This window comes from Heteronotia binoei, chromosome 2, assembly GCF_032191835.1.
Source record: "Heteronotia binoei isolate CCM8104 ecotype False Entrance Well chromosome 2, APGP_CSIRO_Hbin_v1, whole genome shotgun sequence".
Classification (NCBI taxonomy): Eukaryota; Metazoa; Chordata; class Lepidosauria; order Squamata; family Gekkonidae; genus Heteronotia; species Heteronotia binoei.
This window is the reverse complement of record NC_083224.1, coordinates 98,759,297-98,785,920: the sequence shown is the minus strand read 5'-3', so window position 1 is coordinate 98,785,920 and position 26,624 is coordinate 98,759,297. Positions and strand designations below refer to the sequence as shown.

The following is a 26,624-nucleotide window of genomic DNA, read 5'->3' as shown; positions in this document are numbered from 1 at the left end:
GATTGTAAAAGTTATGACATGGAGTGAAATGGACAAATTAACAAGAACTTTAAGAGACTATGTTTTAGAAGTTTTTAAGATGGAGTGGAAAATAAAAAGACATTGGACAATTTTTGATAATGATTAAGTTTTAGAACAAAGAAGAATATTAATTTTTGGTTTTGTTTGTTAAGGGTACCTTTAAATATTAGTATTTTAAGTAAATAACATCGGTGGAGGTCAAGTAACGGGGGCAGGGGTGGGTGAAAAGTAATATATGGGTTAGATAAAAGAAGTTATTAATGATGCAAGAAATAGAATTTGTTACCATATGTTACTAAATAAAAATTGTGTTTACAAAAAAAAAGAGAGTCCACGCACTTAACCACTACACCAAACTGGCTGAATATAATGCCATAGAGTCCACTCTCCAAAGCAATTATTTTCTCCTGGGGGAGAGAGATCTGTTGTCTGGAGATCAGTTGTGATACCAAGAGATCTTCAGGCTCCACCTGGATGTTGGCTACCCTAGGCCTGACTGCTTGCCACTGTTCAGCACCCCTATGACAGCTGGTGTGGCATAGGAATTAGCACTTCAGAACAGGGTCTGCCAGACCCAAGTTCTTGTTGTGGAAGCTGACTGGGTGTTTTGGACCAATCACAGACTTTCAGCCTAACCTATCTCACAGGGTTGTTGTGCAGATCCAAAGGGGAAGAGGAGAATGACGTACGCTACTTTGGTCCTCAGTGTGGAGAAAGACCATGCTTTTCCTAGGTAGAGGCTGCAGGGAGTGGGGAAGAGATGGAAAGCTGAAGTCAGATCAGTTCCCCTACAGAAAATGGCCGCTTTGAGGTCCATACTCAATGGCAGGGGTGTCAAACATGTGTCCCGTGAGCAGCATCTGTCCCACACAAGGCTCAAATCCGTCCCCCAAACAACCTTCTTCTCCTGCTTCCTTTTCCAGGGCTGCTACTGCAGCCGCATGGTAGCTTGGTTTTTCCCCCAGCTTCCTCAGTGGCTCTTTGCTTCCTGTTTTCTGCCTCTTGCCACCCTCCCTCCCTCCCTCCCTCCCTCCCTCCCTCCCTCTCTGTCTGTCTGTCTGTCTCTCAGACACACACACATCTCGGTGGCTGCTTCCTGCTTCATGTGGGAAAGGTATGAAGACAAGCTTCTGCCCTCCCCCCATACACACAGAGCTTCTGCCTCCTTCTTCCTGGCTGCTGCTCCTCTTTTGGTGAGGAAGTGAGGGGGGAGAGAGAGAGAGAGAGAATGAACAAAGTTGGAATGAGTCGCATGGCATGTTTAAGACCAACAACATCCAGGTATAAGCTTTTGTGTGCAAGCACACTTCTTCGGAACGGTGGATGGGTGTGTGGATTCTTCTGACAAGCACAATGTACAATGAGGAAATTATTTTGGCTTATTCTGAAAAGGTGTTAAAAAAAAAGATTGGATTTCTCTGTTTCCATCTGGATTTATTTTCTTTCAAAAAGGACTATGATTAGGAATTAGAACACTTGATTTCAGATGCCAAATGATAATAGCACACATTGGTAATGAGACAGAAAAACTAGCTCTGAGTGCAGTCCTGGAGGATGCATTGTTTTGAGCTTTATTTACAATTGCAATTTAAGCAGTTCCTCTATTTTGTTCTAATTTCTAATTCTAATTTGGAATTCTTTTCTGAGAGCACTGCTACTCTTTGGTCAGCAATTGAATGTTGCAGTTTCTAATATCAAAGTACTTTTCATTTACTCTTTGCATCCTCCTGGACTGAATCCTTCTGGAGGGAATTGAGACCTGGGTTGCCTGTCTCATTACCAATGCTGATATCTCCACACCTACTACCCCTCTGCATATCACATCTAATCCAATCAAGCATTCTATTGTCATTCACCTGTTATTGCTATTGGACATTTGAAACCACCTTTATAAAGTTTATATTTCTGGTACCACATGTTGCATTTTACGGCACGCAGGGCCCAGCCCAACAAATTTTTATTTATGTCAGATCCAGCCCTCATAACAAATTATTTATTTTTATTTTATGTATTTAGGATTTATATCCCGCCCTTCCCACAAGTGGCTCAGGTGTCAAATGAGTTTGACACCTCTGATAGACTCTATGGTATACCGTAACACAACCATGTCAGGCCAAAAAAACCCAATCACACCACAGGCTTATGCTGATGCTAAATGCTGCAAGGCTGAATATGACAGGAAAAAACAGCAACACTGCATTACAAAAGGAATGCTGAGCTTCAGTATCTGTGTGATTGACATCATGCCCCTCCCCCTGCACCCTCCATAATTATTCTTATCTCCATTCTGGACCTCTTTCAGGACTTTGAGCCACCACAGACATGGGGACACACACCCATGTTGGGGGTGGGGGGAGCCAGCATCTGTTTCATCTGCAGGGTAGGTGGGAAGACAGCAAGGGTGGGGATGAGTGAAGGCCAAGGGTTGGTGGGTGGGCAAACAGCAACGGTGCGGGTGAGTGAATGTTATGGATGGGGGAAGTAGTGGAGTGCCAAGAACGTGGGGGTAGTTGAGAGAAAGGTTGTTGGGGGTGCAGTAATTGGAGGGAGTGGGGTGGGAAGTTGGAGGGTGGGAAGATACCGAGGGGGGGGAGTGAATGCCTTCCTTTGGGTGGGTGAGTGCGAGGGAAGATAGCAAGGGTAGGGGGATACTTGCCCTAGAGTCCATTGTATTTTTCCTCACAACAGGCCTTATTCCTAGTAACTTGATAAAGGACAGACAGAAGAACTTATTTTTGGCAAGGATTACAACATAAGGATTATAAAGGGAAGCAGCACTTGCTGCGACAAGTGAGTGTGTGTATTTGAAAAGCTTTTGTTGTTCAGTCACACAGTCGAGTCTGACTCTTTGCGACCCCATGGACAAAGTCACGCCAGGCCCTCCTGTCTTCCACCATCCTCCGAAGTCTGCTCAAATTCATGTTTGTTACATCAGTAACACTGTCCAGCCATCTCATCTTTTGTTGTCCCCTTCTTCTTTTGCCTTCTGTCTTTCCTAGCATCAGGATCTTCTCCAGGGAGTGCTCCCTTCTCATTTGGTGGCCAAAGTATTTGAGCTTCAGCATCTGACCTTCCAGTGAACAGTCTGGGTTTATTTCCCTTAGGACTGACTGATTTGATCTTCTCGCAGTCCAAGGGACTCTCAAGAGTCTTCTCCGGCACCACATCTCAAAAGCATCTGTTCTTCTGCGCTCGGCCTTCCTTATGGTCCAGCTCTCACAGCCATACATTACTACTGGAAATACCATCGCTTTGACTACACGGACTTTTGTTGGCAGGGTGATGGCTCTACTTTTTATTATACTGCCCAGGTTCGCCACAGCTATCCTCCCAAGGAGCAAACGTCTTTTAATTTCATGGCTACAGTCACCATCTGCAGTGATCTTGGATCCCAGAAATGTGAAGTCTGTCACTATGTCCATGTCTTCCCCTTCTATTTGCCAAGGTGTGATGGGGCCAGATGCCATGATCTTAGTTTTTTTGATGTTAAGTTTCAAGGCTACTTTTGAGCTCTCCTGTTTCATCCTCAATAAGAGGTTCTTTAGGTCCTCCTCACTTTCTGCCATTAGAATAGTGTCATCTGCATATCTGACGATGTTTTTCCTGGCAATCTTAATTCCGGCTTCTGCTTCATCCAGGCCAGCATTCCACAGGATGTACTCTGCATATAAATTAAATAAGCAGGGTGACAATATACATCCTTGTTGAACTCCTTTTCCTATTCTAAACCAATCAGTTGTTCCATATCCTGTTCTGACTGTTGCTTCTTGACCCTTATACAGGTTTCTCAGGAGACATATGAGGTGGTCTGGTACTCCCATCTCTTTAAGGACTTGCCACAGTTTGTTGTGATCCACACAATCAAAGGCTTTAGCATAGTCAATGAAGCAGAAATAGACGTTTCTGATACTCCCATGCTTTCTCCATAATCCATCGAAGGTTGGCAATTTGATCTTTAGTTCCTCTACCTCTCTGAAATCCAGCTTGAACTTCTGGTAGTTCCCGATCTACATACTGCTGAAGCCTAGCTTGTAGGATCTTTAACATGACCTTACTGACATGTGAAATGAGTGCAATAGTGCGATAGTTTGAACATTCCTTGGCATTACCCTTCTTTGGGATTGGAATATAAACTGATCTTTTCCAATCCTGTGGCCACTGTTGTGTTTTCCAAATTTGTTGACATAATGCGTGCGTCACTTTAACAGCATCATCTTTTAGGACTTTGAATAGCTGAATTGGGATACCATCATCTCCGCTCGCTTTGTTGTTAGTAATGCTTCTAAAACCCATTTGACTTCACACTCCAGGATGCCTGGCTCAAGGTCAGCAATTTCACTGTCATGGTTGTCCGGGACATTGAGATCCTTCTTGTATAATTCTTCTGTGTATTCTTGCCACCTCTTCCTGATCTCTTCTTCTGTTAGGTCCCTACCATTTTTGTCCTTTATCATAGTCATCTTTGCATGAAACTTACCCTTGGTTTCTCCAATTTTCCTGAATAGATCTCTTGTCCTTCTCATTCTATTATTTTCCTCTATTGCTTTGCATTGTCCCTTCAGGAAGGCCTCCTTATCTCTCCTTGCTGTTCTCTGGAAATCTGCATTCAGTTGGGTGAATCTTTCCTTTTCACCTTTGCCTTTTCGCTTTCCTTCTTTCCTCAGCTATTTGTAAAGCCTCATCAGACAGCCACTTTGCTTTCTTGCATTTCTTTTTCTTTGGGATGGTACTAATTGCTGCCTTCTGTACAGTGTAATGAACCTCCGTCCATAGTTCTTCAGGCACTCTGTCTATCAACTCTAGTTCCTCAAACCTATTCTTCACCTCCCTGTATATTCATAAGGGATGTGATCAAGGTCAAACCTGAATGGCCTAATGGCTTCCCCAGTTTTCTTCAGTTTAAGCCTGAATTTTGCGATGAGTTGCTCATGATCTGAGCCACAGATCTTGTTTTTGCCGACTGTGAGGAGCTTCTCCATCTTTGACTGCAGAGTATATAATCAATCTGATTTCTGTGTTGCCCATCAGGTGATGTCCACATGTAGAGTCGCCTTTTAGGTTTTTGGAAAAGGGTGTTTGCTATGACCAGCTTGTTCTCTTGACAAAACTCTACTAGCCTTTGCCCGTCTTCATTTTGTTCTCCAAGGCCAAACTTGTCAGTTGTTTCGGTCGCCTTTTGACTTCCTGCTTTGGCATTCCAGTCCCCTATGATGATGAGGACATCTTTTTTTGGTGTTAATTCTAGAAGGTGTTGTAGATCTTCATAGAACTGGTCCATTCAGCCTCTTCTGCATCAGTGGTTGGGGCATAGACTTGGATTACTGTGATATTGAATGATTTACCTTGGATATGGACCGAGATCATTCTGTCATTTTGGAGATTGTATTCTATTACTGCCTTCCTCACTCTCTTGTTAACTATAAAGGCAACACCATTTCGTCTATGGGACACTTGGCCACAGTAATAGATGTAGTGATCCTCTGAGTTGAATTCACCCATTCCCTTCCATTTTAGTTCACTGATTCCCAAGATGTCGATGTTCAGTCTTGCCATCTCTTGTTTGACCACATCTAGCTTACCTTGATTCATAGATCTTACATTCCACGTTCTGATGCAGTATTGTTTTTTGCATTATCGGACTGTTCTTTCACCATCAGACACATCCACAGCTGAGCATCCTTTCAGCTCTTCCCCAGTAGCATATTGGGCACCTTCTGGCCTGAGGGGCTCATCTTCCAGCACCATATCTTTTAGCCTTTTGTTTCTGTTCATGGGGTTTTCTTGGCAAGGATACTGGAGTAGTTTGCCATTTCCTTCTCCAGTGGATCACATTTAGTCTGGATTCTCAGCTGTGGCCCGTCCATCTTGGGTGACGCTGCATAGCATAGCCCACAGCCTCATTGAACCACGCAAGCCCTCTCGCCATGACAAGGCAGCAATCCATGAGATGGATTTGACAAGCTACAACTGTACAAAAAAGTTACAAGGTTGAGCTAGTAAAAAATGGTGGGTTTTCTGTCTTCTCCTTTTCAAAAAATACCTAAATATTTGAAGCATTTAGAGTCAGTATGGAAAATGTGTTTGCATCAAGGTGGATAATCCCAACTAATCTGTAAATTCTCAGAAAGATCTTAGTGGTCAGAGAAGATATTCCTTCAATGTTTAACTTTCTGGGATGGTAACATTACCAAGAAAACTATGCTGAGAGAAAACACCACAGCAAAACTCAGTGAGTCTTTAAAGAGAGTGCTTATTTGTGATATACTGATGCATTTTTTTAAAACTTACATTTCTGCTAAAAGATGTTCATTTTTTGCTTTCTGTTTTCTCCTTTTAAATCTTCTACTGTTTCTGATGTGAGAAGTTTTGTTCAGAATGTATCTATCCTAGTTCATGAGCAAAGTTCTGCCACTGGGTGCCATTATGGAAAGCATAATAACATTACATTACATTAAATGCATTAAATTAAATAGACAGTTGCTTACATTTTACTGTTGGGGAACAGAGGGTGAAATATAGAGCTTAGTTATTCTGAGTTTAGGACTGAGAGTCAAATTACATGTGATGGACAATGCTGTGGTACTTCTGTCCAATTTTTTTAAGTGAAAAAATACTAAGAAAGGCAGAAATCAAGAGGGGAAAACTGTTAGGGGAAAGGACTATTTTAGTGCGTTCCTACAATTTTTCTGTCTTAAATCACTGCACCCCACATTGATTTTCTGTCCGCCTGGAAAGATGTGGGGGCCCCATATGCTTTCAGTCACAAATATGTGGTACAATATTGACATATAAACAAATACATATATACATAAATACATATAAACAGCCAAAAGGGAAAGAGGTAAACAGGTTGTCACCTGCTTCTGATTTCTGGCATTCACAATTGCAATATGAAACAAATATTGTGAAGAATGGTCCTGGAACTGCCCACCAAGTATAGTTTGACTGTGAGCTAAGATCTGAATCCAGGTTTATCACAGCACTTTAGTCATATAGTCTCTTACTTGTAATGTATATTTAGGGTATGTGCAGTTGAACAGTATGCAGGTTATGTATGGAAAGCCGCCTAATTGTTGTCTTGCAGAATCTCCTGAAATGTGCTTGATTGCAGTTTATTAAAGGGTAGAGCAAGTGTGAGATCAGTGGCACCAACAAAGTTTAATTCTGGGTGTAAGTGCGTACACACTTTTTCAGATACAGGATGGTCCAACATGGACTAACTGGTATACAGTGATTGCCTTATATTAACCAGTATAATTTAATTCTCTGTCTTCTTTGGTCACCTGTTGATGATAATTAATTTCAATGTTAGGGCCAATGAATTGAGGATCACTGTAATTTAGTTACGTGGGATTTCATCTTCCAGGTTCCTAAAATGCTGCCTTTACTTTGTCCAGAAGAACCTCTAGTTCACAGCACTGCACAAATAATGGACAAATACCTGGTAAGTATTAACTTCTTCACATACAAGGTGGAAAGACAAATTTACACTGGGTGCCTTGCACTTTGTTTTTATTGTGACTGTCTTATTAAGAATTTGCATAATAAAATGAAAGCTGTTGGTGCATTGCTTGGACAAAACAGATTTCCTCCCACTGTGTTTCTCATGCATTGGGCAGATGGACTTGAAATGCATTTCCGTTTTTGTAGATTGTGAGATAAGCATTTTCACCCAACTGCCATAGTCTAATGGAAGAGATTACCATTTACAGTAGGATAGACTGGAGTTACAGTAGGATGGAGTTCTGTCTCTTCCCATATTCTCCTTTATGATTGTTGCCAAACATTTCGTCCATTTGAATGCCATGGCCTCTGCATGGCAGCTATAATGCAAAAGCTCCCCAGCTCTCTTCAGTGCCCCAGAACTTACTTTTTGACAAACAGTCCAGAAGAGGACAAAGAAGACACTGCTTGTATAGAGAAACTCTTGAAGCTTTTGATGCTTTGTGGTTGTTTTTTCTGAGCAGGAACGCACAGGAGCCCAGTTCCAGCTGGCTTGGTGTCAGGGGGTGTAGACTAATATACAAATGAGTTCCTTCTGTGCTTTTTCTACCAAAAAGAAAAAACCCTGGTTGTAATAGAAGATGAGACAAATAGCACATCTGGTTGTTTCCCCAGCGATCAAAGCTCTGCCTTTGTTCACATGCCTAGTTCAGCCCTCAGGATCTCTCCTTAACTCTGCCCTTTCAGTGTTCATTTGAATTTACTTGGATTTGACTCACCTGCTCTGTACTCATATGTCTGCTATACAAAAATAACAGGAAAAGGCAGCTGGGGGGCTTCTTTAAATTCTTCCAATCTGACTGTTTTTCTGTTCCACTGTAGGTTGGTTCTGATAGCATCGTGGGTGCATCTACTCAGTGCGGAGAAAAGACTGCAATCAAACATTCTATCATTGGCTCCTCATGCATGATTAAAGACAAAGTTAAAATCACTAACTGCATCATCATGAACTCTGCCAGAATTGAGGAGGGGTAGGTCTTCTCTCAAAATCTATGTGGTTTGCATATATACATGTGGGGTTTTTTACATCATAGAAGGCTGATAGAAGACTATTGTAGGCATATTTGATCTAGGATGAAACCTGTTTCTCCAGTGGTTGGGGTGGGGCAATCTCTACATCTGGGAAGAAGCTCCTCCCTGGAGGCAGACAGAGTCACTGAACTGTATGCAATTCCTGGAGGGGAGGGGTTTCGCTCCCAGACCCCAGCCTTATACTGGTTATACTACAAGGCAGATAGAATTTGCTGACTGCATCGCAATTCTATAGAATCCTTGTGTTTTTTTCTTTACCTTCCCTTTCCCTTTATTTTTTTTCTCCCTTTCTCTCCCCGCCCCTTTCTTGGGTGGCAGCTAAGGAACCTTTCCCCCAGGAGATTTCTGCTCCCCCCCCCACTCTTAAGCCTTTTTGGAAGTTGGGAAAAGGGAGCTGAAGGGTGTGAATATTGCCGCAGCGAGACATCCTCCCACACACTTCTGTCCAGAAGATTTCCTTACCTGCAGGGTCTCCATCTTTTGGGGTAAGATCTTCCCCAGTTGCGCCTGCATTTGGTGGAGCATCAGCAGTTGTAGCTACAGGAGCACTATGGCCCTCCCTGCAGCCTCCAGGAGCCTGCCAGACTGGCCGCATTATTTAAGCTGCAGCCTTCATAGTTTGTCCAGTCCTCCAGTCACTCTTTGAATTCCAGAAAGGCGAAGAGGCTCTTGTTCTAAAAGCCGCAGGGTGGGTTTTTTAATTTGTTCCCTTCCCCCAAAAAAGTTGAGAAATGGCAGCGCGTGTGCCATGCTCACGGTTCCCAACATGGTTCAGATCTGACTGGAACCCCTAATCTGGACCTTTTAGGGGATAATGCCCAGGCCAACCTCCTAGCTTCTAGTAAGGGGAAAAAGTATAGGGAGAAGCCATTTCCAAAGCTATTCCTGTCAAGAGACAGAGGTCTTTGCCTTCATGCAAGAAAGATCATAAGCCCGAGAAATGTTTCTCTTCTTTTTGTGAACCCAAACAAACCTCTAGATTCCAACAATTGAGACCTGCCAAAGGGAAATGGCAGCCCAAACAACCCAGTGGCATTAGTTCCTCCTTTCACAGACCGATAGGCCTGAATACACAGGGCCCCAAAAAGAACTCTTCAGCATGACTACTACAGGGGCTTAGATCCACCAAAAACAGGAGGACGTCTTCAACTTTTCACAGCAGAACGGGAGCAGGGTCGGCTCGCCCACTAGGCAAACTAGGCGGTTGCCTAGGGCACCAAGAGGCAGGGGTGCCAAATTCGACTCCCCCTCCCCCAGTGCCCAAGGCAACCGGCTAGTTTGTCTCCCACTCCCCTGGCTGCCGCCAACCTCCTCCAGCCCGCCGCCGCCGTTCTCCACTTGCCCCGCTGCTGACGCACTCCACTCACACACACACGGCTCGCCGCAACTACAGCCCTACTGGCTTCTAGCAGCCCACACCTGTGCATTTGGTTAAATGCACAGGCGCCGTCTGCGAGAAGCCTGTAGGGCTGTTTTAGTCACAGTAAGCGGGGGGGGGGGGGTGAGCAAGTGCAGCACGGCAGTAGGGGGTGAGCGGAACATGGCGGCAGCGGGCCAGAGGAGGCTGGCAGCAGTGGGGGGCAAGAGGAGCACGACGGGGGCGAGCGGATTGCAGTGGGGGGCCAGAGACGGCTGGCAGCAGGGGGCAAGTGGAGTGCGGCAGGGGGTGAGCAGAGTGCGCCCGATGGGGCTGCCTGTTTAGGGCGCTATTTGCCCAAGAGCCAGCACTGAATGGGAGTTAACAGTTGGCGACAGGTGCATTCTGGATATCGTTTTAAATGTTCTCTGTAATTGAGCACCATGCCCTCCAACAGATTCCTGCAAGTCATAAGAAATCATTGTCCAAAGAAACATCTTCTACTTAAGGTGTCAGCATCTCCTCAACATTGGTGCGATAGAACCAATACTGGAGCCCCAAAAGACCTTGGGAGTTTACTCAGTCCTAAAAAAGAATGAGGATGTAAGAGCCATTTAGGTCTGAAATGGCTAAACTAGAGAATTAGAAGTTCCTGATGGAAATCCTCAAATCCATTGTCTCATTTATTTGGAAGGGGGACTTTCTGGCATCAATAGATCTGTTATAGGCCTACTTAAACATCCCAATTTGGGACTCACATCAGAGGCTCCTGCGCTTTTCCTACAACGTGCTTCATTTCCAGTACCGAGTACTTCCCTGAGGTCTCAAGAAGACTCTAAGAGTGTTCACGAAGTGTTCTTGCTGGTGGTACATCTGAGAACCCAGGTTGTCTCCATCTTCTCGTATCTAGACAACATTCTAATCAGGTCTTCCTCTTAACAACAAGGGATAGTGTTTGTACAACAAATGGTCTCTTGCTTACAAGTCTATGGGTTCATCATAAACAGGGAGAAAATTTGCTTGTCTCTAGCTCAAAGGGTCCTTCCTCTGGAATCACAATAAACACACCTCTAGACAAAGTTTTCCTATCCCAAGAAAGACAGGAGAAGTTTCTGGCTTTCCAGGAAATCACTCAGAGGCCCCAAGCAGAGGTAATGACCCTAGCAAGGCTCTAGGGGATGCTGATGTCTTGTCAGGATGTTGTTTTGTGGTTTCAGACTTGCCCACTTGAAATATTCCTCCTACTTTTTCAGGGTATAATAGCCAGCAGACAGTTCTGGTTAGTCAAGTTCCCTGGACCTTCTGCAGGGGTCCCTCACTCATCCCCAGCCCAAGATCTAAGCCTCATAGCCTGGAAGCTGAGTGCTGGCAATTTAAAGAATTAGGACACAGATATGCTTATAGCCTCTAGAAAAGGTTCTACTAATAGAGTATACCAGGGATGGCCAATGGTAGCTCTCCAGATGTTTTTTGCCTACAACTCCCATCAGCCCCAGCCATTGGCCATGCTGGCTGGGGCTGATGAGAGTTGTAGGCAAAAATCTGGAGAGCTGCTGTTGGCCACCCTTGGAGTATACAGTAACACTTGGCAGGTTTTTCAGACATGGTGCTCCAATCAAAGGTTAGAGCCTTTCTCCACCAAGGTGGGAGATCTCCTTTCCTTCTTACAAGAAGGTTTGGATTAAAATTTTAGTACTAGCACCCTGAAAATACAAGTGGCGGTCATTTCTGCAATCAGGGAAATTAAGAAGGGGTGATGGTTTTTTCTCATCATCATCATCCTCATGTTAGGAGGTTTCTCGAGGATTAATCCCCCTCAGGCTCACTGCTTCCCTTCCTGGCGCCTGAATACAGTGCTCAAAACCCTGGCTGATTCTGCACTCACCTTGGTCCAGGGCAGGAGTCCATTTCCGCACGGAGCAAGCTGGCAAGTTCGCACCATTTGCTCCATGCCGCCATTTTGCACAGGGCAAACCCACGATTTGCCCCGCTGCAGTGTAAACCTGAAAAAAACAGGTTTACACTGCAGCGGGACAAATCACGGGTTTGCCCCGCATAAAATGGTGGCACGGAGCAACTGGTACGAAATCGCCAGCTTGCTCTGCACGGAAATGGAAGCCTGCCCTGGACCAAGGTGAGTGCGGAATCAGCCCCTCTCACAGGACCCGTTTGAACCAATGTCCATCTAACTTCTCAAAGAGCTCACCTTTCAGACCATCTTTCTAGTGGGAATCACCTCAGTTAGGATGATGTCTAAACTCAGAGCTCTCTCAGGGGACAAAAAACTCTGTCTTTCCTAATGACGGGGTAATGCTCCGTCCAAATCTGGCATTTGTTCCAAAGGTCACCTCTTCCTTTCATAAGTCATAAGATCTGATTCTCCTTTTGTTCTGTCCTAAATCCTAAACATCCCCAGGAAAAAGAGTGGCGCTGTTTAGATGCTTCGACTGCAACAGAACTAAGTCCTTTTATAAAACTGACTCTATGTTTGTCTCCTGCTTTTCAGCCAAAATTGGCACTTTGAGTAGCTTATGTACATATGTGCTGTCAAGTCTCAACCAATTTATGGCAGTCCTAGCAAGAGGCATTCAAGGCAAGCAAGAAGCAGAAGTGGTTTGGCATTGTCTTCCTCTGCAGAGTCTTCCGTAGTGGCCCCAGCCAAGTTCTGACCCTGCTTAGCTTCCAAGATCTGATGACATCGAGCTATACCATACCATTTCACATCCCCCCTAAGTATCTTGCTGTGCTTCAAAACCAACATGAATATAAATTACTGTGCTTCAAAACCAACATGAATATAAATTAAAACAGAATAAAAAGGTGGTTGGGGAACAGGCTCTTGGCTCCAGATCTGATGATGGTGGATGGAAGTAGGGTGCCTTAGTTATTGCCTCTCCTTCCTCTGATGGACACAGCAACAGCAGATGCTAACCGGGAAGAACAGAGGTTGTACATACATGCGCGCACACACACACACACATTTAGCAGTGAGTTTCATAGTCTAATTATTCAGAGGGTAAGAAATTTTATATATTTTGTGAATTTTATCCTAGTCTCCTAGTACAATGTTAAGTATATTCTTACTTATTCCAAATATCCAGTTTCCCATTAACTGTCTGTTTTGCTGGATCCTAATTTACAGACACAGGTTGACCTTTCCAGCATTAGAATAAATCTAAATTGTGCGTGAAATCTCAGCAATCAACTCAAAACTTTTGTTTAGCTTGCCTTGCTTGTAGCGTAAATGTCATATGTCATGAAGGGACTGTCATCCCTCCAAGGTGCTCATGCTTCATGGTTTTTCCTTCATTTCACCCTCAGAACAATCCTGTTTGGTAGATTAAGTTGCAAGACAGTAAGTGGCCCAAGGTCACCCACTGAGCTTTATGGCAGGTTGGTGATCTCCCCAGCCCTAATCTACTACTCTGACAACTATAGTGCATTGGCTCCTGGACTGAAGTGTAACCATGAGGACCTTGTCCCTAGAATTATGAACATGGTGAAAGAAGACTCATGTCAAAGCTCATCAAGCATAGGGAGAGCCGATTGAAGGGCTTTGGGGGATGGCAGTGAAGAAAATCTACCTTTCCTCTCTTGTTAGGTCTGGTAATACCATCCAATGATGCTGTTCATTTACATCTCTCCCACCTCACCCCAGACAAAATAGCAGATATATCACTAGCTCACTATGATTAATTTGCTGTTTGATTTAACAAGCTCCATTTTAATTAAAAGATGGAGAATGTTCTTCATGCCTTCTCGTATCACATTCATATGTACAATCTGAGGATATGTTCAGAATATATGGTGGTGACTTGCAACTCCAAGTATCTTTGGATGAGAGAGATTTCCATATTCTTTTCATGCAAGTTTCTTGACTGCACCACCCTGATCAGTTATCTGCACCAGTCAACTAACAGGAAGTGTGTCTCTGTTGACTGTCCCGAACCTTTTGATAGCATTCAATCCCACTAACCATGCTTTCTTAGCCACCTGGCCAGGATGGAACCTTGAAGGCACTGTTTTATGTTTGTTCTGGTTCTTATTGGAGGGTAGGTTGTAATAGATGGTCTTAAATAACTTGTATTACTTCCCCTTTGGCCATTAGCCATTGATCTGTTGGCTGTTATGAGGCTCTCTCATGTATTCCTTGCTGCAACATCTACATGAGAGATTATTCAGAAATTTAGGGTGAAGTGTCATCAGTATGCTGATGATACACAGCTGTAGATCTCCTTTCCATCCAATTCCACATAAGCTGTAACAGTGCTGAACTGGTATCTGGGGAAGGACTAGATGAGGGTGAACAAACAAACTTAATGAAGCTAAGAGATGCATGCTGTGAGTCAGGGATGGAGCTGATCTATGAATAGGTGTACAGTTTCTTGTAGATAGAATTGCATTTCCCCTGAAACATTAGGCGTAGAGTCTGGAAGTACTCCAGGAATCTTCCTTATCTAGGTACAGGTGTCTGGCAATAGTTTTTTATTAGTTTAGGCTGGATTGCCAGCTGTGTTTGTTTCTGCAGAATACTGACCTATCCATTATCACATATGCTGTGAAAAACTCATGTTGAACTTCTGCGGCATGCTGTTGGCTTTGAAAATGGCCAAACAAATTCAGCTGGTACAAAATGCTATGGCAGAATATTAACAAGAATCTTCTGCAGTAAACATATAAAACCAGTACTGTACCATCTACACTGGCTTCCTGTTTGTTTCTGGGTCCAATTCAAAATGCTGCCTTGAAAGCCCTAAATTCTTGAAAGCCCATAGTACTAGAAGGACTGTAGAAACCCAAATTTTCAGTTGACAGAGACGGGGGGGGGGGGCAGTCCTCTGCTGCTGTTCCTGAATTGTAGAACTTCATCACACAGGAATTATGATTGGCCCCATTAGTACAACTGGGTTGGAAAATGGCTAAAACAAATAAAATTAATTTTAACAGGAATAAATGTAAAGTTCTGCATTTAGGCAGGAAAAATCCAATGTGTAATTATAGGATGGGGGAGGCTTGTCTTGACGGTAGTCTGTGTAAAAAGGATCTAGGGGTCTTAATAGACTGAACATGAGTCAGCAGTGTGATGTGGTAGCTAAAAAGGCCAATGCAATTTTGGGCTGTATCAAGAAAAGTATAATGTCCAAATCACATGAAGTGATGGTATTGCTTTACTATGCTCTGGTTAGACCTCACCTAAAGTATTGTGTTCAGTTTTGGGCACCACAATTTAAGAATATAGACAATCTGAAAAGTGGACAACAAAGATGGTGAGCAGTCTGGAGACTAAGTCCTACAATGAAAGACTGAAGGAGCTGGGTATGTTAGCCTAGAGAGGAGGCGACTGAGAGGTTATATGATCCCCATCTTGAAGGGTTGTCATATAGATGATGGTGTGGCATAGTTTTCTGTTGCCCCAGAAAGTTGGACCAGAACCATTGGGTTGAAATTAAATCAGAAGAGTTTTCAACTGAACATTAGGAAGGACTTCCTGACAGACCAGTTCCTCAGTGGAACAGGCTTCCTCAGGAGGTCTTGGGTTCTCCATTGAAGGTTTTCAAATCAAGGCTAGATGGCCATCTGACAGCAATGCTGATTCTGTGAACTTAGGCAGATCATGAGAGGGAGGGGAAGATGGATTGTATCAATGCTTAGTTCTCATGGTCCTTTCTTACACACACAGGGAATGCTGTTCACCACTTTGGGGTCAGGCAGCAATTTTTCTCTAGGCCAGTTTTGCCAGGGATCCTGGAGGGTTATTGGGGGGTTTTGCCATCTTTTGGGCATGAAGCAGGTGTCACTAGGATGTGTGGAGGGAGGTATTTGTGAGTTCCCTGCATTGTACTGGGGGTTGGACTAGCTGACACTGGAGGTACCTTTCAACTCTGTGATTCTATGATCTACAAGCCTTCTGGCATCACGTAGAATCACAAAGCTGGAAGGGGCCATCTAGCCCAACTTTCTACTCAATGCAGGATCAATTGTTTTGATAATCCTTTAATGAAATGTGATTGCTCCTGTGGTTTTATTTTAAACGTTGTTTTTCATTGATGGTATATTTTATGTTTCAGTTTGTGAGCTGCTTTGGGTTTTTTAACATGGCCAAACATACAGAATTTTTTTAAATAAATAAAAATATTTTGCAATGCCTGTATTCTCATATATGTTCATAATCCATAGCAATAATTTTGAAAACAAAAAATAGGAGGCATTTGAAACTTCAAACAGAAGTACTTTTATGCTTTTAAAAAAAATTACAGTATGCATATTGCCATTGATGTTATTGTCATAGAGTTGATTATTTTATCCATAAATGCAAGGCAGTTGTCTTTTACATTGAGACTAGTTTACTAATATGGGTGCAAGCGACCCTTAATCAAAAGACTGAAGCTATCATACCTGAACTATTCTGACAGTTCTTTCCTTAATGCATTTCCCACTGTACTGCTTGTTCTTCCTTTTCTGAAGACAATTAACTAATGCATGTTGCGGAAGTGCTGAATGAGAGGCATGCTTGACCAAGTGTTTTGGAGCTTAGGAAGAAAGCGGCTTAAAACTGCTCAAGGAGATAATTTATAGAACAGTATAAGTGCTGAGAGATGCTGGCTAGTCATGTGACAGACTGGAACATGGAAATATTCAAGTTCCCCTTGAACATTCCCGAAGGCACAATGACAAGTGGCCGCACTGAGTTGTGCAATCAGGAAGAACTAGTAACCAAGCTACAGAAACAGTTCAGTTCCCTATTAGATTAGACTGTATTTGTGTATGTTGCACAGTAGCCAAGTGGGCTCCTTCAATCTCTGTAGCAATTAGTTTTGAGCACTGACTTTGTTACTTTGGTTGAGGTTCAGCAAACAGTGGTGATATGATTTATGCTTCTAAGACCCTCATGCTAAAGTTTTAGGCCACTTGCAACACAAGCAGTTATTACCTCTGACAGCGACCAAAGGGGAACAATGACTGAAGGGGGAATGTCCTGTAACTGCTTCCATTCTGCTTCCCTTTGATTAGTATGTAGCCAGCTGAGGAAATGTAGGTTACATTAACAGTGATTACTAAAGTTCTTTCACTGTAGCTTATGTAGCAGTCAGAATTTTACGACTAAATTCAGTTCTGCAAAATACGGTTCAGTTCCCTCTTCACAGCAATGAATACTTAGGGCAGCACTACATATTGCACACAACTCCATTATTCTTTTGCTGACTGGCTGTGTTTGGGTTTTTTAAAACCAAAACAGAACACAGCTTCTGGGGTTCTAATTTTAAGAAGATGAAGATGAAGAAGATATTGGATTTATATCACGCCCTCCACTCCGAAGAGTCTCAGAGCGGCTCACAATCTCCTTTACCTTCCTCCCCCACAACAGACACCCTGTGAGGTGGGTGGTGCTGGAGAGGGCTCTCACAGCAGCTGCCCTTTCAAGGACAACCTCTGCCAGAGCTATGGCTGACCCAAGGCCATTCCAGCAGGTGCAAGTGGAGGAGTGGGGAATCAAACCCGGTTCTCCCAGATAAGAGTCCGCACACTTGACCACTACACCAAACTGGCTCTTAAGACAGAGACTACCGCTAGGGAAGAAGCAATATTTAAGAACATAAGAACATAAGAGAAGCCATGTTGGATCAGGCCAACAGCCCATCAAGTCCAACACTCTGTGTCACACAGTGGCAAAAAATGTTATATACACACATACACTGTGGTTAATAGCCACTGATGGACCTGTGCTCCATATTTTTATCTAAACCCCTCTTGAAGGTGGCTATACTTGTGGCCGCCACCACCTCCTGTGGCAGTGAATTCCACATGTTAATCACCCTTTGGGTGAAGAAGTACTTCCTTTTATCCGTCTTAACCTGTCTGCTCAGCAATCCTGTTTTTTAATCCTGTTCTTTCTGATTAAATTACCTCAGTAAATTTTTCCAAGTATAAATCAAAGCAGGTAGCAGGTAGGAGTCTTCAGTGGGGCAAAAGGGCAAAAAATTAAATACCCCCTCTTTCCTGTAAAATTGCAGCACAGTACTGCATTCTATGTTTTTGTTTTGTTTGTTCTAAGTTGGAGATAAAAGGGTCATAGAACCACATATGTTCTGTTCTGAGATCTCATATTATTTTTAATGTTAAAATATGGCCAGTTTGAACCCATCCACAATCCAGAGGGAGGGTATCTAACTTTTTCCCCAGTGCTGTCTTCCAGACAGAAATTGCTCTTCCTCACTGAGGAAAACAGCATGGAGATAAAGGGTTAAAAACTCCATAAACCAGATTGTCAGGGCAGGAGGGGCAGCACTCAGCGACTTTTTAATATCAAAAATACACTGGAAAAACCCTTTCCTCATCTATCACTTTACTGTTAAATATCGTGATAAGGTGGAAACAGCATTACAGTACCTTAGTGGCAAGAACAGGGTTCCTCCCCAATTTGGAGTGTGGTACATATTTCCAGTCTTGTCAGATTTAGACAATGGACCAGTCAGCAGATTTCCATAATTGGTCAGAAACTTTTCTTTTTGAGCAGTCTTTGGAAGTTAACCTTATATTCCTGGTTACATTTTGTTACTGTTGTTAACTATCTACCATTTGTTGTTATCCTGTTTGTTTTATTTTATTTTTGTTTTAGTTGGGTTTTTTTACTTGAATGTTTATTTTAATATTGTGTCACCTACCATTTTGAAAACATTTTAAAGCAGTAGGAGTCAATTGCTCCTTTAAGACCAACTTAGTTTTATTCAGAACGTAAGCTTTTGTGTCCCTGCACACTTCTTCAGACGAGGAAACCTTCAGACCAACACCGTGGTTTCTGTGCTTCACGCTGATGGGATGGAGCGCCGGCACCGATCCCCAAATCGGTACCTAAAAAGCCCAGGATTTTTTCACACTCGGCACCAGTGGGCATGCGCAGGTGTCCCAGTACACATGCTCACCGGCGCCAGTGCGAGAGTAAGCAGTGAAGTGGCCAAGTTTGCAGATGACACTAAATTGTTCAGGGTGGTGAGAACCAGAGAGGATTGTGAGGAACTCCAAAGGGATCTGTTGAGGCTGGGTGAGTGGGGGTCAACGTGGCAGATGAGGTTCAATGTGGCCAAGTGCAAAGTAATGCACATTGGGGCCAAGAATCCCAGCTACAAATACAAGTTGATGGGTTGTGAACTGGCAGAGACTGACCAAGAGAGAGATCTTGGGGTCGTGGTAGATAACTCACTGAAAATGTCAAGACAGTGTGCGATTGCAATAAAAAGGCCAACGCCATGCTGGGAATTATTAGGAAGGGAATTGAATACAAATCAGCCAGTATCATAATGCCCCTGTACAAATCGATGGTGCAGTGTCATTTGGAATACTGTGTGCAATTCTGGTCACCTCACCTCAAAAAGGATATTGCAGCATTGGAAAAATGCAGAAAAGGGCTACTAGAATGATTAAAGGTTTGGAACACTTTCCCTATGAAGAAAGGTTAAAACGCTTGGGGCTCTTTAGCTTGGAGAAACGTCGACTGCGGGGTGACATGATAGAGGTTTACAAGATTATGCATGGGATGGAGAAGGTAGAGAAAGAAGTACTTTCCTCCCTTTCTCGCAATACAAGAACTCGTGGGCATTCGATGAAATTGCTGAGCAGTCAGGTTAGAACAGATAAAAGGAAGTACCGTATCTTTCGCACCATAAGACACACTTCCCCCCCCCCCAAAAGGGGGGGAAGTGTGCGTCTTATGGAGCGAAGGTACCGGTACCTACCTTCCGGGTGGGGGGGGGGTGATCCGCTGCCTCCGATCCCGGCGCTTCCTCCGTGCCTGCCTGCCTGGCTCCAGCTCTGACGCTTACAGCAAGCGCCAGGATTGCTCCCTCTGCCCAGCGGATCGCCCCCCAGGAGGTGCGTCCTATCGTCCGGAGCGCCTTATGGTGCGAAAAATACGGCACTTCTTCACCCAAAGGGTGATTAACATGTGGAATTCACTGCCACAGGAGGTGGTAGCAGCTACAAGCATAGCCAGCTTCAAGAGAGGGTTAGATAAAAATATGGAGCAGAGGTCCATCAGTGGCTATTAGCCACAGTGTGTATGTATATGTGTGTGTATATATGTGTGTGTGTGTGTGTATAAATGTTTTGGCCACTGTGTAACACACAGTGTTGGACTGGATGGGCCATTGGCCTGATCCAACATGGCTTCTCTTATGTTCTTATCCCGCCAGTTCCTTCTTGACCGCCGCATTGAAAGGATCTGCTTTTGACTGCTCCAGTCGGTGCCTGGTAATCTGTTGGATTTCCTCTTCTTAGCCCGTTTGTTGTTTTCCTATAGTAGTTTATAGTTAATAGTTGTTGTTGGGGGGGAAAAAAGACTTTGTGTTGGACTTTGCCCCTCGGGGCTTTATTTCCCCCTTCGCCTGTGGGCTCTGGTCCTATGGAAAGGCGTTGGGGGTTCTTCAAACGCTGCTTGAAGTGTGGAAGTAAAATTGCTCCCCCTGACGGTCACTCCCTCTGCTTGTTGTGCCTGGGCAAGGGACACCGTGTAGACTCATGCCCGCATTGTTTGAGGTTTTCGAAGCAAACCTGAAAAATCGTGCAGAAAGGCTATTGCCGGCCTTAGTCAAGTTGGCTCTCCGCCCGCCTAAAATGGCTGCGGATCAATTGGCATCGATGGGGGATGCTGCTCAGGCTCTGACTTCGACCCATCGTCACCAGAGCGGGGCCGACCCACAAAATGACCCTCTGAAGGGTTAGTGGTGCCCACACCATTGAAGAAGCGCCGGGATGAGTCAGGGACCCGATCGTCCCTCCCGAAGAAGCTTAAATCAAAGTAGAAGAGGAAGAAGGACAGACTTTCTTGCACTCCTTCTCCTTCTTGGGATGTCTCGATGGAGTCGGCGTCGGCGCAGGTCGCTCCACCTCGAAAGATCTTGGCGTCTCCTAGTCCACAAAGTCCGTCAGTACTGCGGAGCCGCGGCTCGCAGCCACTCCATCTTTCGGGATCGGAGCAGGAAATAGATCTAACTCAGCAGACCCACTCTTCCAGGTTGGGGTCGCGTCGTCGGAGCGACAGTGGTTTGGTATCGGAAGTCGAGGCTTCGGCGCCGAACGAACCTCTAGCATCATTGCCACCTATTTCAGGACGGAGAGAGCTCGAACCGAGTACTGTGATGCATCACTTCCCTGCTCCTCCATTGTGGGACCAATGCCAGTGGCCTTGCTCATATGGACCATACTTGTATCCATCGCCATACCCATGGTACCCTCCCTGTGAGTTCCTGGAATGGGATCAGCGGTTGGAAGCTTCTTTCTTGAAGCTTTCGCATCAATCGGCCATTTGGCATGCACCTTCGGCATCGGTGTAGATTCCTCCCGAGAGACGCAGAGAGCAGTCTGGGGACCAGCAAGTTCATCCATCGGTATTGCTCCGTCCACCCGAACGTGCTTTATCTGAGCACTCTGCTAGGAGAGAGTCGTCAACATCGGACTCTGAGGTCAGTACCGATGATCCGGACAGAGCAGCGGAACCTTCTCCAGATGCTCATATTGCTGAGGACTTTCCCATATCACCAGCGGAAGATCTCAAGTCTTATGGGGACCTGATGAAGCAGATGGCACAGTCTCTCTCCCTGCCAGTAGTCCAACCATAGCCAGTCATCGATGATACCGTCTTCGACATTATGCAGAGGGATACATCGACAGCTGGGCCCTTCCAGTGATGAAAGTTATTCTGCAGGCTGTGAAGGAGCCTTGGACAAAGCCGGCGTTCACACCGATCTCGACACGTCGCCTGGACCATATGTACCATGTTCAAGAGGCTGGTGCTGAGTTTTTGTTTTCCCACCCCAAACCCAACTCGGTGGTGGTTTCGTAAGACCCATTCTTCCCCACCTGATAAAGAGGGCAAGAAAATAGACAATGTGGGCAGACGATTCTATTCAGTGGGTGCTTTGGGAGTAAAGATCTCAAACTACGCCGCTTGTATGGCTCACTACCAGTATGCGGTTTGGGAGCAGCTCACACCGTTGATATCATCCCTGAGTGACGAGAAGCGGGCTTCCCTGAAGAAGCTGCAAAAGGAAGGCTTTACCATGGCCAAACAACAGCTGGCTGCATCAAAGCACATGGTGGATGTCTCTGCAAAGACCCTCACTTCTGCCATCTCCCTGTGTTGTCACTCTTGGCTATGGTCTAGAGCTCTCCAGCCTGACACCAGGGCCTATGTTGAAGATCTTCCCTTCGAGGGTGAAGGTCTTTTTAGTTCCACCACTGACAGTGTCCTTCAAGAGATGGACAAAAGTATAAAGACCTCAAAGATCCTTGGTGTTCCTGCATCCAATAGGGCCGGCAAGCCTAAGCAGTGGCATAAATCTTGGCCCAAGAGGCCTTATCAGAACTTTTCCCCGGACCAACCGTGGAGACCTCGCTCTTCACAGCCGGAGAGTAGATCTCTTTATAGGGGAAATAATAAGTCGAGGTTTGCCTCTCAAACACCAGCAAATCTAAGGGCTCTTGCCAGCAAAAAAAGGGCCTTTGACTTTTCTGCCGCACACATCGCTGCCCCTCTTTCTTCTCACATCCGCCTCCTTCACCATCTATCGGCTTGGGAGTCCATCTCCACAGACAGCTGGGTTCTCTCCATCATTGCAGAAGACTACAAGATAGACTTTGTTCAGGTTCCGACTCAGTCAGTGATTGTTACAACACCTCCTTCTCCCCCTCTGCTAGAGGAAGTCAGCAACCTCTTGCAGAAACAAGCCATAGAATCGGTTCCGGTAACAGCCAGAACGGGGGGAGGGGTGTCTGTGTGTTTCTATTCTCATTATTTCCTGGTCCCCAACCGGGATAGGGGATTGAGACCAATCATGGACCTTCAAAAACTGAACAAGTTTATTGTGTACCAGAAGTTCAGGATGTCCACTCTGCAAACAATCCTTCCCCTCATCAACCAAGAGGATTGAATGGCAATGTTGGATCTCAAGGATACCTATTTCCATGTCAGCATCCATCCATCTTACAGGCACTTCCTCCATTTTGCGATAGGCTCCAACCATTTCCAGTTCAAAGCCCTTCCATTCGGCCTGTGCACTGCACCGTGGGTGTTTACCAAGATGATGAGTGTTGTAGCCGCACATCTTCGGCTCCAGGGCATAGTCGTTTTTCTGTATATCGACGACTGGCTCCTTGTGGCGGATTCAGAAGAGCATCTATCCGGCCATATTGCAATCACTCTTCGTCTTTTTCACGCCTTAGGTCTGCAGGTCAACATGAAAAAGTCCCATCTCATACGATCAAGGATAGTTCAGTTTATCAGGGCTCTGCTGGACACAAACCTTCATTGTGCTTTTCTGCCTCAGCAGAGAGCAATGGACATTTTCAATCTCATCCATCTTTTTCAAAGCCAGAAATGGGGCACAGCACAACAACTGCAGTGGATGCTGGGGCTGATGGCGGCGACTACCAGTGTGCTGTTGTTTGCGAAATTGCACATGAGAGGGCTTCAACTTTGGTTCCTCAGAAAGTTTCAGCCTTTACGGGACTCACCTCGAAAGAGGTTCATAATTCCATCATCGATCCTTCGGACCATGGAATGGTGGACATCCAGAGACAACATCTGTCAGGAAGCTCCCTTCCATTTGCCTGTGACGACAGTTACAATCACCACAGATGCATCTTTATGGGATTGGGGTGCTCACATGGACTCTCTGTGTGTGGGAGGACCTTGGCCTCCACAACTGACTCTTTGTCACATAAACTATCTCGAACTGTTGACAATTCATATCGCCCTTCGGTCCTTCCGTCCTCTGGTGGTGGGGAAGACTGTGGCCCTGTTGACGGACAACACTACAGCCCTTTGTTATGTCAACAGGCAGGGCGGAACAGTCTCTTGACGGCTCTGTGCACTAGCAATAGAACTGTGGATGGAGTGCCTAGAGCATGGCATCTATGTGAAGGCTGCGCACCTTCCAGGAGTTCTCAATCTGCAGGTGGATTCATTGAGCAGAGGAGCAGCATCTCCACACGAATGAGAGATGCATTGGCGCTTCCTTCAATCTGTGTTCCAGCTCTGGGGGCATCCTCAGGTGGATGTTTTTGCCACAGCACGAAATCAGAAGTGTCCCCTGTTCTGCACCAGGAGAGGATCAGACCCAGAGTCTTTGGGAGACGACCTGATGTTCCCGTGGAACAATTGGTTCCTGTATCGGTTCCCGCCTCTTCCGCTGCTGACGAAAGTTGTCAACAAAATAGCGAGAGAGAAACCGAGGTGCATTCTAGTCACACCGTGGTGGCCTCAGCAAAACTGGTTCCCGATCTTGCTTCGTTTGGCGAGGGGAGTTTTTTATCAGTTTCCGGCAGAACTGGACCTTCTGTCGACCCAGGAAGACGAGTGTTCCATCACAACGTACCTCACCTGAAGCTGACGGCGTGGTTCATCGACCCTGTGAATTCTCAAGCAGAGTCCAGCACATCTTTCTAAATAGTAGAAAGTTGTCTACCCGTGCTTCCTATGGTACCCGTGCTTCCTATGGTCTACCCGTGCTTCCTATGGGGGAAGTTTCTTCGGTTCTTGACCGATACTACAGTCTCACCCCAACAGGTGAGCCTACCAGTGATTTTCGAATTTTTGTTGTCCTTGGTGGATGCTAGACTTTCCTTTTCTTCTATCAAAGTTTATTTTTTCAGCAATATCATCGTACCATGAATCTGTCGAGGGGCATTCAGTTTTTGCTCATCCTCATTCAAAACAGTTCATGAAAGGACTGGTCAGGTTGCATCCTCCATCTAGATCACCTCCACAGTTGTGGGATTTGCTGTTAGTATTGGATAGGTTGACTAGGCATCCCTTTGAACCAACGGCAACCTTTTCCCTACAGCTTCTGTCCTGGAAGACTGCATTTTTGGTGGCAATCACATCAGCACGCTGTGTAGGGGAGCTCATGGCTATGCGTTGTGACCACCCTTATTTAGTTTTTCATGAGTCAGGAGTATCGTTGGCTCCTGATGTTTCGTTTCTCCCTAAGGTGGTTTCCCAGTTTCACCTTAAGTTGGATGTTTGGCTACCCACGTTTTATCCCACGCCTTCCTCGGACGAGGAACGTCGGTGGCACACTTTAGATGTTAAGCGTGCATTACTTTTTCACTTGAGTCGTTCTAAGAGTTTTCATCAGGACCAGCATCTTTTTGTTTCTTATGCTGCTCCTAGATTGGGTTCAAAAATTTCATCTCAGCGGCTTTCGAAGTGGCTTACTGAGACTATTAAACTGTGCTACTTGCTGCCCAAGAAGCCGTTGCCTGAACCCATTCATGGACACTCTACTAGAGCGATGGCGACATCGGTGGCATTCCTGAAGGGTGTTTCCTTGACGGATGTGTGCAAGGCTGTCACCTGGTCCTCTCCGCATGCTTCCATGAAGCATTACGCTCGATTTACATGCTCAGCAGAGGACTCATCTGGGTGCTGCGGTGCTGCAAGCTGTCTCTTCTGGTTGACCGTCTTCCTGCCTCCAGGTATGTCTGGCTTGCTAATCTCCCGTGAGTGTGAAGCACAGAGACCACGAAGAAGATAGACAGGTTGCTTACCTGTAACTGTAGATCTTCGAGTGGTCATCTGTGTATTTACACTACCCGTCCTCCTTCTCCACTGCTGATGGTCTCACTATGGTAGGGGCTTCCAGCGGTCAGGAAGGAACTGGCAGAATCTTCGCGCTGGCACTGGTGAACATGCATACTGGGATGCCTGCGCATGCCCACTAGTGCCGAGCGTGAAAAAATCCCGAGCTTTTTAGGTACTGATTCGGGGATCTGCGCAGGCGCTCTATCCCATGAGTGTGAATGCGCAGATGACCACTCGAAGATCTACAGTTACAGGTAAGCAACCTGTCTTTTTTGTAACTTTGCAACTTTATGTTGCTTGCTAACTGGATTAAATAAATATTATAAATTAATACATAAATACATTGTACCCAAAATTCATCTGTCTACCACTCTGCTCTCTTTAATGGTGCTCAAAATCTGTTGCTGCGTCTGAGCGTAAATGATAAGCAGTGCAGTTGGATACAGAGTAGTCAGAAAAGGAGGTTAAGGTGGGAAATCCTGGTTGAAAAGATTAGGGCTGATCCCGCATTCACCTTGGTCTGGGGCAGGCTTCGGTTTCCATGCGGAGCAAGCTGGTGATTTCGCACCAGTTGCTCCGCACCACCATTTGCCCCGCTGCAGTGTAAACCTGTTTTTTCAGGTTTACACTGTGGTGGGGCAAATCGTGGGTTTGCCCCGCACAAAATGGCGGTGTGGAGCAACTGGTGCGACATCGCCAGCTTGCTCCGTGCGGAAATGGAAGCCTGCCCTGGACCAAGGTGAGTGCAGAATCAGCCTGAGTTTTTTGACTCACTGAGGAAGAATAAGAAGTGACATTTGTGCATAACCTAAATGAGATATTTGAAAGTAGTTGCTGGCAAAGCAAAATGGACTGGGATCCTCTTTATTCAGTTGTATGTTGGAAATCAGTCACTACATGTGTGCATTTTTCTAAAACATGTTCCAGCTTATCTGTCTCTGTGGATGGTTCAGATGTATTTACTATTGTTCGGGCTGCAAGCCTGTGTTGGGGAGAGAACAAGCACATGTGTTTAGTTAAAACCTACTGCTGCCTACCACATGACTCCAATTTAATGCTCCTTTCTATGAGAATATATTAATGGACGAAAACTACTAGAAAAGCAAGAGGAACTGGCCACTAACTGCAGATTGA

At 45.1% G+C, this 26,624-nt stretch overlaps 1 protein-coding gene across 1 annotated transcript in view; it reads left to right on the top strand.

The window, feature by feature from the left end:
* EIF2B3 (eukaryotic translation initiation factor 2B subunit gamma) overlaps positions 1 to 26,624 on the top strand; it is a 209,080-nt gene that overhangs the window by 127,030 nt on the left and 55,426 nt on the right. Inside the window, exons 9-10 of the mRNA XM_060231736.1 lie at positions 7,388 to 7,465; positions 8,347 to 8,495. Coding sequence (XP_060087719.1) covers positions 7,388 to 7,465; positions 8,347 to 8,495 — 227 coding nt within the window. The remainder of the gene's footprint in view (positions 1 to 7,387; positions 7,466 to 8,346; positions 8,496 to 26,624) is intronic.